A 14564-nucleotide genomic window follows, 5' to 3' on the forward strand; every position below is an offset into this window, starting at 1 on the left:
TGCCCGCCTCGGCCGGCAGAGGGCGGCGGCAGGGCGCCGCGGGCCGCACATGGCTGCGTGACCGCTGGGGCTGGTGTCTGTCCCTTTGCCCAGGGCGGCGTGCCGCGCGATGGAGCGCGCCGTGGAGCCCTGGGGTCCGAACCTGCGGAGCCCGGAGGAGAGGGAGCTGCCGAGAGGCGCCGGTGCAGGTGAGGACCCCCACTGACAGGGCTTGGCTGGGTGGAGACTCGGGTCCTGGGGCTCTGGCCCACTGAGATGGGGTGGGGGGGGGATCGGACAGGAGCTGTGCTGCCGGGCGGGGGGGGAGGGGAGCGCGCTCCGAGGGAGGAAGCCAGCCTTTCTGAACACCTACTGTGTGCCAGGCCGGAAGGGGCATCTGCTCCGGAATCGCACCCCTCCCCCACAGTCTACACCACGCTCTCGGTCTCTGCCCTACTTCAGGTCTCGTTCTGTCTCAGCCGAGCAATTGCAGTCAACCTTCCCCCTCGACCTTTTCTCTCCAGTGATGCTCTCCTGCAGCCGGATTGATCTACGTCCCAGATCTAATCTGGTCTCTGCGTTTTCAAGCCTTCCTTGGCTCTGCTCTACTAATTGAAAGCCTTTCTTAGCTTCTGTTTAGTCCAGATCTTGCATGCTCAGACTAGTCCTGACATCCATCTCTAGCTTTATCTGCTCTGCCTCTCCAGGATCTTCTCTGTTCCAATGCAAATGTCTGTCCCTTTCTCCTGTCTCCTCTCTCTGAATCGAGCTATAATGATTGGTACTTTATTTTACCGCTCCTACCACTCCTAAGCATCTTGAGGGATGGCTGTGGGTACCCACAGTCATACATAGGATGAGTGAAGAAATAAATTACAAAACCGGGTAATATGTCAAGATACAAATAGAACACATACCAGGTTTCAAAATAGAGACATAGTGTAATAGGTAACACAGGCGTGGGTGTCAGACTTAAATTAAAAATCTGGCTTTGAGTGGGACACTGGTGCGCTCAAGCCTGTAATCCTAGCTCCACAGGAGGCTGAGATCTGAAGATTGAGGTTTGAAGCCAGCCAGAGCAGTAAAATCTATGAGACTCTCTTCTCCTAGTTTACCACCAAAAAGGTAGAAGTGGAGCTGTGGCTTAAGTGGTAGAGTGCTAGCCTTGAGCAAAAAAGCTCAGGGACAGCACCCAGGCCCTAAGTTTAAGCTCCAGGACCAGCACAAAATACAAACAAACAACAAAAAACACGAAGTTCTCAGCATCTCTATGATTATAAGAGTAATTTTTGTTGTTGTTGTTGGTCATGGGGCTTGAACTCTGGATTTGGGTGCTGTCCCTGCACTCTTCAGCTCTAGGCAAGCGCTCTACTGCTTGAGCCACAGCACCAATTCCGGTTTTCTAGTGGTTTATTGGAGATAAGAGTCTCAGGGACTTTCCTGCCTGGGCTGGCTTTGAACTGAAGTCCTCAGATCTCAGCCTCCTGAGTAGCTAGGATTACAGGCGTGAGCCACAGGAGTGAGGCACCGGTGTCCGGCCTATAAGAGTAATTACAATGGTAATACTATCTCTTAGGATTTTTGGGGTTCCATATAACTTAGTGATTGATACAAATTTTTTTTCGAGTGTGAACTCAGGGCTCTTAAGATTGCTAGGCAGGCCAGGCACTGGTGGCTCACACCTATAATCCTAGCTACTCACTGGTCTGAGATCTGAGGATTGAGGATCAAAGTCAGCTGGATAGGTAAGTCCATTAAGACTCTTTTTTTTTTTTTTTTTTTGCCGGTTGTGGGGGCCTGAACTCTGGGCTTGGGTGCTGTCCCTTGGCTCTTCAGCTCAAGGCTAGCGCTCTACCACTTGAGCCATAGTGCCACTTCCGGCTTTTTCTGCTTATGTGGTGCTGAGGAATCGAACCCAGGGCCTCAGGCATGCAAGGCAAGCGCTCTACCACTGAGCCACCTTCCCAGCCCCATTAAGACTCTTATACCTGATTAACCACCCAAAAGTAGGAAGTAGAGGTGGCTCAAGTGGTAGAACTCCAGTGAAAAAGCTCAAAAGCAGCACCCAGGCCTTGAGTTCCAGTCCCAGCACAAGAAGGAAAAAAAGATGGCTACCACTTGAGCTACGCTCTAAGCCTTTTCTTAGTTCTGTGAGATTGGCATATATTAAGGATATGGTAAATAGGTATTACCATTATTACTAAAATGCATAGATAATAAGTGCTTGACAAGCTTAGAGGAGAAATCCTTGAGACTAAGCCATTGTCAAAAGAAGTCTTATAACCAGGCACCAGTGGCTTACACTTGTAATCCTACTACTCAAGAAACTGAGATCTGGGCTGGGAAGGTGGCTCAGTGGTAGAGGGCTTGCCTTGCATGCATGAGGCCCTGGGTTCAATTCCTCAGCACCACATAAGCAAAAAGAAAAAAGCCGGAAGTGGTGCTATGGCTCAAGTGGTAGAGCGCTAGCCTTGAGCTAAAAAGCTGGGGGACAGCGCCCAGGCCCAAAGTTCAGGCCTGGACCCAAAACAACAACAACAACAACAACAACAAAAAAAAAAAAACTGAGATCTGAGGACCAAGGTTCAAAGCCAGCCCAAGCAAGAAAGACCATGAGACTTTTATCTTCATTTAAACACCCAAAAAGCCAAAAGTGGAGCTGTGGCTCAAGTGGTAGAATGTTAGCTTTGAGCACAAAAGCTTAGACAATGCCTTGAGTTCAAGGCCCAGGATCTGCACACACACACACACACACACACACAGAGTCTTTTTATGGAGGTTGATATCAAAGATAAGATCTGGTGGGCTCTGAGTATACAGCTCAATGATCAAGTGCTGAGGTCTGCAACTCCTTTCTTTCCCAGCTTTAGGGAGTGAGAACGTGGAGGTTTCTCAGCCTGATGAGTTTGAACTACAGGAAGAAGATGACTTGGGATTCAAAGAAGAGGAAGATTTGGCTCCAGCTCATGAGGTCGGAACTGTGTCTCTAAAACCTGAAGGTATCCAGACCTGGGATGACTTATGGGTCCACAAAGAGGGGTTAGGGAAGCCTCAGCCTCGGGACAGAGCCCCCCGAGTCTTGGGAGAACCACGCTGGGGCCAGGGGAGTGGTGATCGGACAGCAGTGTGTGGCGAGTGTGGCAAGAGCTTTCGGCAGATGTCGGACCTGGTGAAGCACCAGCGGACCCACACCGGGGAGAAGCCCTACAAATGTGGGGTGTGTGGCAAGGGCTTTGGCGATAGCTCAGCTCGCATCAAACACCAGCGAACTCACAGTGGTGAGAAGCCCTACAGGGCTCGGCCACAGACCCAGGGTCCCCCAAAGATCCCTCGACCCCGGATCCCGGCTGGTGAGCGCCCCACTATTTGTGGGGAATGTGGCAAGAGCTTCCGGCAGAGTTCTGATCTGGTGAAGCACCAGCGGACACACACGGGTGAGAAACCTTACAAGTGTGGCATCTGTGGGAAGGGCTTCGGCGATAGTTCTGCCCGCATAAAGCACCAGCGGACACACCGAGGGGAGCAGCCCCCCAGGCCGGTGGTACCTCGACAACAGCCATCCCGGGCCACCCCCACTGCTGCCCAGGGACCCAAGGCACAGGACAAGCCTTATACCTGCACTGATTGTGGCAAGAGGTTTATACTCAGCTGCAGCCTCCTGAGCCACCAGCGCAGTCACCTGGGACCCAAGCCTTTTGGCTGTGATGTGTGTGGGAAGGAATTTGCCCGAGGCTCCGACCTAGTAAAGCACCTGCGGGTGCACACAGGTGAGAAGCCTTACCTGTGCCCCGAGTGTGGCAAGGGCTTTGCTGACAGTTCAGCCCGGGTTAAGCATCTCCGTACCCATAGTGGCGAGAGACCCCACGCCTGCCCTGAATGTGACCGAACCTTCAGCCTCAGCTCTACCCTGCTTCGCCATCGTCTGACACACATGGAACCCCAAGACTTCGGTTTTGCAGGCTACCCTGTAGCCCCGTTGATCTCCAGCCCACCTCCACCACCTCTTGGCACCAGCCCCTCCCTGACACCCAGAAGCCCTTCACACTCGGGTGATGGGCCTTTTGGCTTGCCTGGCTTCGAGCCAGAACCCGGAGGCCCCCAGGCTGGGGAGCCACCCCCACCCCTGGCAGGTGACAAGCCCCACAAATGTCCTGAGTGTGGCAAGGGCTTCCGCCGAAGCTCTGACCTGGTAAAACACCATCGTGTGCACACAGGAGAGAAACCCTACCTCTGTCCTGAATGTGGCAAAGGTTTTGCTGATAGCTCAGCCCGAGTTAAGCACCTCCGCACCCATCGTGGTGAACGTGCCCGGCCACCACCACCACCACCACCATCTACTCTCCTGCGGCCCCATAACCCACCTGGCCCAGCACCCACGACTCCACGACCCCGAGTTCGGGCCCAACCCTCTGGACCCAGCCAGCCCCATGTGTGTGGCTTCTGTGGGAAAGAATTCCCCCGAAGCTCAGATCTGGTCAAACACAGGCGCACCCACACTGGAGAGAAGCCATACAAGTGTGCAGAGTGTGGCAAAGGTTTTGGTGACAGCTCGGCTCGCATCAAGCACCAGCGGGGGCACCTGGCCTTGAGACCCTTTGGCATAGTGGATGTTCAGACAAGGCCTCTCAAGGAAGAATCACCAACAGGACTGGAATGATGGGGTCCAGGAGAGGGCGGAGAGCCAGCAAACCAAAGGGAGGGGAATCTGCTGCTGAAGCAGAGAAGGGCATGGGAGGTGGTGGGAGGGAGCAGTGGGAGAAAGGAGTGGGTAGGTAGAAATAGAGATCGGAGACCATAATTGTGTTTTGATGCTCAGGAAATTGTCCTGGCAAGGTGTTAGGACCTTGCCAGTATGGCCTGTACTCCCCGATTCTAGAATCTCGCCTCACATACAGGCGCTCATTAAATACTTGGGAAATTGAGAAATGGATTACGATCTGTAGACTCCTAACCCTAAGTTTGCAAGGAACTAGTGGTTTACACCTGTGATTGCAGCAAGTGGGAGTGGAAAGTTCTGGAGACTCCATCTCAACCTATAGTTGATTATGATGGTAGGTGCTTGTCATCACAGCATAAATAGGAAGATGAAAGTCCAGGTCAACCCCAGGAGAGTCTTATCTCAAAAATAAAACAAAAAAGGCTGGAATATGGCTCAAGCAGTGTGATCCTGCCTAGTGAAAAGGAAGTTCTGATTTCAAACACTAGTACCTCCAAGAAAAAAAAAAAAAAAAAGAAAGGGCTGAGAAGTTGGCTCAGTGGTAGAGTGCTTGCCTTGCATGCATGAGGCCCTGGGTTCCATTCCTCAGCACCACATAAGCAGAAAACAGCCAGAAGTGGCGCTGTGGCTCAAGTGGTAGCGTGCTAGCCTTGAGCTGAAGAGCTGAGGGACAGTGCCCAGGCCCAGAGTTCAGGCCCCACAACCGACAAAAAAAAAGAAATCCTAAAGTTTGGCTGCTTCTTGTCTGTTCAGAATTTACTTTTCTCAGCCTTGCCCTGTGCTTTCTGAGATATAGCAATGAGACTTCTGGAAATGAAGGCTAGGAATTAAGAATGAGATAAAAGCCGGGTGCAGTGGCTCACACCTATACCTATAATCCTAGCTACTCAAGAGACTTAAACCTTGATCTGAGGATCAAGGTTCAAAGCCAGCCGGGGCAGAAAAGTCTGTGGGACTCTTATCTCCAATTAATCGCCAAAAGCCAGAAATAGAGCTATGTCTCTAGTAGAGCACTAAGCCCTTGAGCAAAAAAAGAGTTTAAAAATAGCGCCCAGACCTTAAGTTGAAGACCCAGGACTGGCACCCAAAAAAAAAAGAATGAGGTGGAGCATTCTGATCACCTTCATGGGGAAAGTTAACTGTGTGGTAAGTGGTCCTCACCTCTAATTGGGGCTATCAAACACAATCTTAGCCAGAAAGGGGCAGATTTGGATGCAGCTCAGATCTATGTGTCCTAGACTGCCATGACAACTGGACCCTAGAGGAATAGACAGACAGAGAGCTAGGCCATTAGTGGCATCCAGTTTGGGTGCCATGCCATGCCCATAGGTCAGCAGGCTGGGTTGGGGACTTCACTGGGACTGAGGTCAGGAGATGCCAGAAAAACTCCAAAGGCCAGACAGCCACATTTCCATGTGTCTCCTAATAAACTTCCTTGCCTGAGGCTCGGACTCTGTTGTAGGTTTGTGTGTGTGGTGTGTGTATATGTTCTTAACATGCTGTCTTGTGACGATTAAAATGGTGTAAATGTACTACCACAGGCAAAGCCCTTAAAGGGATGTGGATCCCTTGCTCTCTGAGTCCTTTAGAGGTTGTCTTGGCATAGTCAGCCACTTTGGAACTCCAGTATCGGGTCTACAAAGGCTGCCAGAGCTAGGTGTCAGTGGCTCATGCCTGTAATCCTAGCTTCTCAGGAGGCTGAGATCTGAGGATGGAGGTTTGGTTTGAAGCCAGCTCAGGCAAAATGTTTGTGAGACCTTTTTTATCTCCAATTAGCTTTCAAAAAACCAGAAGTGAAATTATGGCTCAAGTGGTACAGTGCCAGCCTTGCATGAAAAAATTAAGGGATAGTACCCAGGCCCTGAGTTCAAACCCCAATACTGACACACAAATACCAAGTCTACCAACTGCTGACCCAGGTTAAGGACTGGCTATCATAGGCCAAAGCCTGGATCAAGCACTACCCTTAAAAGGATAATTGTGTGTCTCAGCAAAGGGAGGGAAAACTTGCTGGAGCTGGCTGGAATGTTTCCAGTCCTTTAGGTCCAGACACTCAAGACAAGGATGCAGAGAAACTCACCTCCCTTAGGCTCTTTTTTCTGTAGCAGAAAACAACCAGATTGCACAGCCCAAAGAGAGGCAAAAAGAATGTCATCCCTTGCAGAAAGTAACCACAGTTCCCTGTGCCAGGGCCCTCGGAGGGGGAAGGGGGAAGGGCAAGAATAATTGACCTCATAGGCCAGGAACAAAAACACCAGGGCACATCTGGCCAGCTGAAGCAATGCTAAAGTACTTGATAGCTTGCAATTTTGCTTGTCCCAGGCTAATGGTCCTGGGGGAGTAGTCCTGAATAGAAATTCCCCAGAGATCGCAGCCTCCCACTTGGCTTCCCTAGAAACAAATCAAAGCTTGCTACAGTGCCTTTCCTCCCCATCTGTCCACCCCTGTTAAGTTGTGTACCACTTGGAGACTGGAACTTGGTGTTCAAGACTGGTTGTCTTGAACTTTTGCCTGTAACTGCACAGGCAGAGCTAGTCTGAATGGGGCCCTTAGGGGGCTTTTGAGAAGATGGTTCTGGCTGTTTTCCTGACTTGCTTCCAAGTTGACCTTGGTGAAGGCTGTAAAATTACATATGGCCATACTGCTTAGGCATATAAACGCTTACTGTCTCTCCCTTTCCCTACTCCCTCTCTGATAAGCCTAGCTCCTTAGCTTACCACTTGTATACTTTTAGCTATATGCCTGCTTGCTAGCCTCTTCGTTTTTTTCCTTGTTCTTGTTCTCTCTCTCTCTCTCCAGCTCCCTCCCCCTTCTCCCCCTCCCTCTCCCTCTCTCTCTCTCTCCTCTCTTTTAACATACTAGGGTTTGAATTCAGGACTTCAGGATTGCTAGGCACTGTATTACTTAAGCCACACCTCCAGCCCTGTTTTTATTTTATTTTTCTAAGAAAGGGGAAAGGGTCTGGCTATGTCATTCAGACCCATCTTTGACTCAGCGTGTACCATGGGCTTGGTACCAAGCACACAGTTTCTGAGGCAGTTTCCAAGAAGTCAGGCTAGCGGTATACACATATAGTGCAAACTACTGGGGAGGCAGAGGCAGTAAGATCCATTGAACACAGGAGTTTGGGGCTATTTTAGAGAACAGAGCAATCCTACCCTCCTGACCCTTCAAAAATAGAATTTCTAGCACTCCTTGTAATTCAAGCTACTCAGAAGACTGATACCTCCTGTTGGTTTGAAGCCAGCCCTGGCAGGGAAAAAAAATCCACAAGACTGTCTCTTAATTAACCAATAAAATGACAGATTGGAGGCATAGCTCATGTGGTAGAGTGCCAGCTATGACCAAGCAAATCCAGCGAGAAAACTAGGGCTATGGGTTCAAGCTTCAATATGTGCACCAAACAAAATAAAAAATACATAAAGCATGGGAGATGGTGTTTGAGGTAGAACTAAAAAAACAGTATGCACCAAACCAGGTACTAGTGGCTCACACCTGTAATCCTAGCTACTCAGGAGGCTGAGATCTGAGGATCCAGGTTCACAGCCAGCCTGGGCAGGAGAGTCTGTGAGACTCACCTCCAATTAAACACCAGAAGCGGCACTGTGGCTCAAAGTGGTAGCGCACTAGACTTGAGGGCAGAAGCTGAGACACAGCACCCACACTGAGTTCAAGCCCCATGACTAAGAAAAAAAAAGAAAAAGAAGAAAGTATGCATCATCCTAGGATCAACCTTTAAAACCAGTCTGATAAAAGTGTGATCTTCATTTCAACCAATGGGTGGCCTATGCCTGTTATCCCCAGTGACACAGAGAAGCACAAGTGGGAGGATCATGGTCCACATTGGTCAGGCATAGAGCAAGACCCTATCTTGAAAATAACACAGCTGGGCACCAGTGGCTCACGACTGTAATCCTAGCTCCTCAGGAGGCTGAGATCTGAGGATCACAGTTTGAAGCCAGCTGGGGCAGGAAAGTCTGTGAGACTCTACAAGAGTTTACAATCCCATAATTTCTTTACCAATCTGACAAACTCCCTCTGGCTTGCTTTCCAAGGTCCTTCACTTGTTTAGGGAGGTCTGCACCAGTGCCTGCTCCTTTCAAGGAGTTGTTCAATGGCTTCATGTTCTGCCAGGTCACCCAGTGTCCTTTTTGTATGTACATAAGTGATTCATAATGTCTTTAAAAAAAGAAAAAGAAAAAGGAAACTTTTGTGCTGCTAAGGATAGAAGCCAGGTTCTTGCTTATGTTAAGCACATGTTCTACTACTGTGCTACACTCCCAGATCAGTATATTGATTTTTTGTGTTGATGTGTGCCAATTCTTGGCCTTGAATTCAGGTCTGTCATTTAGCTTGAGCCACAACTCCACTTCCAGCTTTTTTTGGTAGTTTAGTGGAGAAGATCAGAGCCTCATAGACTTTCCTGCCTGGGGCTGGCTTTGAACCTCAATCTTTAGATTACAGCCTCCTGAGTAGCTAGGATTACAGGGGTAAGCTACTGGCTTCTGGTTTCCTTATTAAGTTATTATGTTTATTTGCTTACTTTTTTTTTTCAGTGCTGGGGATGGAATACAAGCTAGGGCTTCATTGTTACCTGTTATATTCCAGCCACTTGTTTACATTTTTCCTGTTCTTAGAAGTATCACAGATGCCAGGCTGGGAAGGTGGCTCAGTGGTAAAGCGCTTGCCTTGCATGCATGAGGCCCTGGGTTCGATTCCTCAGCACCACATAAGCAAAAAGAAAAAAAGCCGGAAGTGGCGCTGTGGCTCAGGTGGTAGAGCACTAGCCTTGAGCTGAAGAGCTGAGGGACAGTGCCCAGGCCCAGAGTTCAGGCCCCACGACCGGACCCAAAAAAAACAAAAAAGAAGTATCACAGATGCCAAGATTTGTTGTTATTGTTGTTCCCTGTGATACCCCCAATACCTAGAATGGTATCTGGCACATAGTGGGATTAGAGAAGAAACACAATCAAAATGGTTTTGGGGGATCTTGTGTGTAAATATCTAGTCATTTGTCCTTTTCTCCATGCTGAGCCAGTGATAAAATTTAAGCAGATGTAATCCAACCAAACAAATTATGCCTTGGATTCTGCAGACAGAAACTCAGATTTGAGTCCTCGCTCTGTCACTGGTTTCCTGTGTAACTTTGTTCCCAAGAGAGCATTTTATGCAATAGAAGAACAGGAGCTTAGAATCCACTTCTTAACAGCTGTGAGACTTTGAGCAAATTACTTTATGTCTACAAGGTTGAATGTTCTCATTTGTCAAATGGAGCTATTGATTCCCAAAGGGCTATTGTAAAGAGACAATATACAGATTGTAGACAATGTATTTTTTTTCATTTATTTGTCCTTTCTCAATATCTTGGTTGCCCCATTCATAAAATGGGGAAATAAGCATCAGCTTGTTCAAGAGAATTGAGAACAGATTTCTATGTATAATAACCCAATTTTTCTCTTTTCTCCTCTCCTCCCCCCATTGAATGGCTAGGCAAGTGCTCTTCCAGTGAGCTATATCCATAGCTCCATATCCCAATTTCTTTTTCTTTTCAGTCCTGGGGCCAGAACTCAGGACTTGGGCACTGGCCCTGAGCTTTTTTGCTCAAGACTAGTGTTCTATCACTTGAGCTACAGCTGCATTTCCCAGTTTTTGGAGGTTAATTCAAGATAAGGGTCTCACAGACTTTCCTGCCCAAGCTAGCTTCAAACTGTGATCCTCAAATCTCAGACTCCTGAATAGCTAGGATGACAGGGGTGAGCAGCCAGCACCCAGCTCCATACACCATTTTCCTTCCTTCCTTCCTTCCTTCCTTCCTTCCTTCCTTCCTTCCTGTCGTGGGGCTTAAACTCAGGGCCTGGGCATTGTCTCTGAACTTCTTTTGCTCTACCACTTGAGCCACAGAGCCACTTCTGGCTTTTTCTGTGTATATGGTACTGAGGAATCGAACCCAGGGCTTCATGCATGCTAAGCAAGCACTTTACCACTAAGCCACATTTCCAGCCCCTAAACCCACATTCCCAGCCCCATACCCCAATTTCTAAATGTTACAGTTTATAAAAGATTTATCCACTGTTTTGAACTACGTGTATATTTAAAAGATTTCTCCAGTTTTGAACTGTGTGTGTGTGTGTGTGTGTGTGTGTACTGGGGCTTGATCTCAGGGCCTGGACACTGTCCCTTAGTTTTTTCACTCAAGACTGAGCTCTACACTCGGGCTACAGCCCCACTTCCAGCTTCTTTGTTGGCTAATTGGAGATAAAGGTATCTCAGATATTCCTGTCCTAGGCTGGCTTTGAATCTCAGATCTCAGCCCCTGGAGTAGCCCTAGTGCGCACACACACACACACACACACACACACACACACAAATTATTCTGAGGGCCAAACCTTGGTGGTCTGGATTTGGGTTTGGACTAATTTTCCAGCTAGGGTACAAGTCACAACTTAGGCAAATGAGTTTACTTCCCTGAACTTCATTTAGCTCATCTGTAAAATGGGCCATCTCCCAGCGGTGCACATCAAATGAGACCAAGTGTGTAAATGCTGGGCCTAACCGGCGCAAAGTAAGTTTACCACACAATAAACAACAAGAAGAGCTTGGGCGTCTGTTGATTTGGGCGGTATAAATTCAAAGAAGCAAGAAGACATCCTAGAGGCCGGAAGATCGGGCAGAGTACGAAAGGAAGCAAGAAACAGGAGGGGGGGAAAGGTATGGACGAGGTAAGAGGTGAGGAGGCAACAGGGTCCGCCCTCCAGGCGGGGCGCCAGCGAGAGGCCCTAGCCGGGGCGGGAGCGCACGTGGCCTATTTCGGGCGGAGCAGACGAGCTTGGCCGCGGAGTAGACCTCGCAGCTGACTCGACCGCGGCTGCGGGCACCTCGAAAGCTGGGCAAGGGAAGCTTTCCGATCCTTAAGAGTTGCGGAGTAGGGGGTCTCTCGGTAAGCGCAGGGGCTGGGCTCTGGGCCTCCCCAGGCGGATAGGGCCTAATGTCTGGGTCATCTGGACTCCTCCCTAGGGGCGTGGCCAGGCCATCGGACCAATGAGCGGTCGCCTCCGCGGCCCCGCCCCCGCCCCGTCCCCGGAGCCGCGGCCTCACGGAGTAGCGAACCGCCCCGCGCCCAGGCCTGGGGCAGCGCGAGCGCCGAACCTTGGGCTGGTGAGTGCGCAGTCCTCCCCTGGGTCGCCGCCCCATCCTGCCTCCAGCCCGTCCCGCAGGGCTCCAGGTCGCTGACCCAGGCTCCGGGGAGTGACTCAGCGCGGGGAGGGTAGCGACTAGCGAGGGCTGGGGATTCGAACTGTTCAGGGCCTTGAATGCCGGGATGAGTGGGGGTGAATGGATATGTCCTAGGCTGGCCCCTGGGCTGCGCCGGAGCATGGGGCTTGGGTGGATGAGAGAGGGCCAGACTCGGAGGCCAGGGCAGGGCTAGAGAAGCCACCGCTGCACCGCCTAGTCTGGGTCAGGGCCATGGGAAGGGGCAGGGGGGAGGGGCCGGGTCCTGAGCTTCTGATCCAGCTCCATGCCTCAGATCACCAAGATGCCTGGAGAACAGCAGGCAGAGGAGGAGGAGGAGGAAGAAATGCAAGAGGAGATGGTGCTGCTGGTGAAGGGTGAGGAGGAGGAAGGTGAGGAGAAGTATGAGGTGGTGAAACTCAAGATCCCTGTGGACAACAAGGAGGTAAGCATCACATAAACACCCTGGGGCCCGCCACCCACAGTCCTGAGCTCCACGCTCAGCCTTCCTCAGATGGAAGCCCGGGATCTGGCTCTCATCTCCCACCTAGAATCTAAAGGTTTACTCATTCTGCCCTTCATCCTAGCTTCCCTAACGCAGATGTCTGGCCTGCTGTGTGCCAGACTCTGTGTTGGGTGATTGGGACAAAGCACTTCCCCTTTGCTCTCCATAGAGCTGGGTGTCAAACAGACAATCACAAGCCTGTGTGATGGGTGCAGGAACATGGAGGCGGTAAAACCCAGAGATGACTTAGTTCAGACTTCGGAGTGGGGGAGGTCAGGCTAGGCCACAGTAACAGTACGTAACTCTTGCATAGTTTCCTGTGTGCCAGACAATTCTAAACCCTCTCTTCTATGATGTAGGTAGTGTTCATTCCATTTTACAAGTGAGGAAACTGAGGCCCAGGATAATTTGGTCACTGACATAGGGTCTCAAAGTTGGTATCTGAGGTCAGTAGGAATCTGAGGGATGAAGTGGACCAGCCGCAGGCAAAGGATCTGGTGGCATTGAAAGGGCAAGTGGCTGGCTCATGCAGTTGAATGGTAAGGGTTTGGTTGGGAGGCTCACAGGGAATCTGGATTCTGTCCTGAGGGTAGCTGAAGGTTTTCAGGATATCATAATGAGTTGGAGTTCCCCATTTATGACCTTAATTGCCACCAAGTAGGTTTCTACTTCCCAGAGCTGCATGAGATTCTGGCTACCCCTAGTCTGAGTAGCTCTTACTCTGCTGGAGGGGGCTTTTGCTCTGGAGGTTTTAAGGCCCAGTTCCTAAGAAACGTTTGCTGCCCCCTAATGGCCATGTTGAGTCCTAAAAGGAAGAGGGCTGGCTGCTTAGGTCTGTTTAGTCTAAATGGCTAAGTAGCTCTGCTCCCATCTCCCCTTCCTCCCCGGACTTGGCCCATTAGTTTCTCCCAGCATGCCTCTTCTGCCCCAATGGGCCTTCTGATCTCCTTTGACTTAGACAGATATTCTAAGTTTACAGGCTCTAGAGCTTAGGGTGGGCTATCAGCTCCATCTCAGAGTTCAGGGACAGGCGCCCAGGCCCTGAGTTCAAGCCTAAGGACTGACCCTCCCAAAAAAACAAAAAAAAGTTAGAACTGTGTCTGGCACAGAAGCATTATGTAAACAGTCATTATTATTAATATTATTCCTAAACTTAAGGGCCTTGGGCTGTCGTCCTCTAGATATTTTTCTAGCCTCCTCTCCCCTCCTTCCTTTTTTTCCCCCCTGACAGTACAGGGACTTGAGTTTAGGAATTTTGCACTGTCCCTTAGCTTTTTCCCTCAAGTCTAGCATTCTGCAACTTGAGGCACAGCTCCAACCTGGCTTTTTTCTGGTTTATTGGAGATAAGAGTCTCATGGACTTTTCTGCTTTGAACCCATATCCTCAGATCTCAGCCTCCTGAGTAGCTAGGATTATAGATATGAGCCACTGGGCCCAGAAAAATCCATATTTATTTGAGGCTGAACCCTGAGATCTGGAGATGAACAAAGAAGCCTATTTGGATGTCTACACACATTCCAGTCAGTGGGGAAGCAATAGTGTGCTGACATGGGCCCAACACAGGCTTAGGAGGGCTGACAGATGATGGACAGAGAGGGAGGTCATTCCAGGAGGAGGATATTCTAATAGTAAAGGTCTGGAGCAGGTGGACTCATCTTGGGTCCAGAGCACAAAAGGCCTTGAAGTAAGCCAGGGAGCAAGGAGGATGGACTGGGTATGGCTTGTAGTCCTATGGGAAGTCTTAAATCAGGGGAGGGACATGGTTGGAGTGTTTGTTGAGAAGATTCATTGATTGATAGGAGGACATCAGTGTAAGGTTGGTGGTCTGCTCAAAAGCTGAAGTGAGGGCTGGGCAGGTGGCTCAGTAGTAGAATGCTTGCCTTGCATACATGAGGCCCTGGGTTCAATTCCTCAGCACCACATAAACAGAAAAAGCCAGAAGTGCCTGCCGCTGGTGGCTCATGCCTGTAATCCTAGCTACTCAGGAGGCTGAGATCTGAGGATCGTGGTTCAAAGCCAGCCCGGGCAGGAGAGACCATGAGACTCCTATCTCCAATAAACCACCAGAAAACCGGAAGTGGCGCTGTAGCTCAAGTGGTAGAGCGCTTGCCTTGAGCTGAAGAGCTGAGGGA

The 14564-nt window shown here is 50.0% G+C and overlaps 2 protein-coding genes across 2 annotated transcripts; both read left to right on the forward strand.

Annotated features, from left to right (window-relative positions):
• Nucleotides 1-68: 68 nt before the first annotated feature.
• Nucleotides 69-5244, forward strand: Znf48 (zinc finger protein 48). Its single transcript, XM_013011385.1, has 2 exons — nt 69-188; nt 2844-5244. Exons 1-2 carry the CDS (start codon nt 110-112, stop codon nt 4634-4636), a joined length of 1872 nt encoding a protein of 623 aa, XP_012866839.1. The 5' UTR covers nt 69-109; the 3' UTR covers nt 4637-5244.
• Nucleotides 5245-11522: 6278 nt separating this feature from the next.
• Znf771 (zinc finger protein 771) lies at nt 11523-12386 on the forward strand. Its single transcript, XM_013011180.1, has 2 exons — nt 11523-11851; nt 12222-12386. The coding sequence occupies exons 1-2, from the start codon at nt 11735-11737 to the stop codon at nt 12384-12386; spliced, it is 282 nt and encodes a 93-aa protein (XP_012866634.1). The 5' UTR covers nt 11523-11734.
• The last annotated feature ends 2178 nt before the right edge of the window (nt 12387-14564 follow it).

Source organism: Dipodomys ordii, unplaced genomic scaffold, assembly GCF_000151885.1.
Source record: "Dipodomys ordii isolate 6190 unplaced genomic scaffold, Dord_2.0 Scaffold14, whole genome shotgun sequence".
In the NCBI taxonomy this organism is placed as follows: domain Eukaryota; kingdom Metazoa; phylum Chordata; class Mammalia; order Rodentia; family Heteromyidae; genus Dipodomys; species Dipodomys ordii.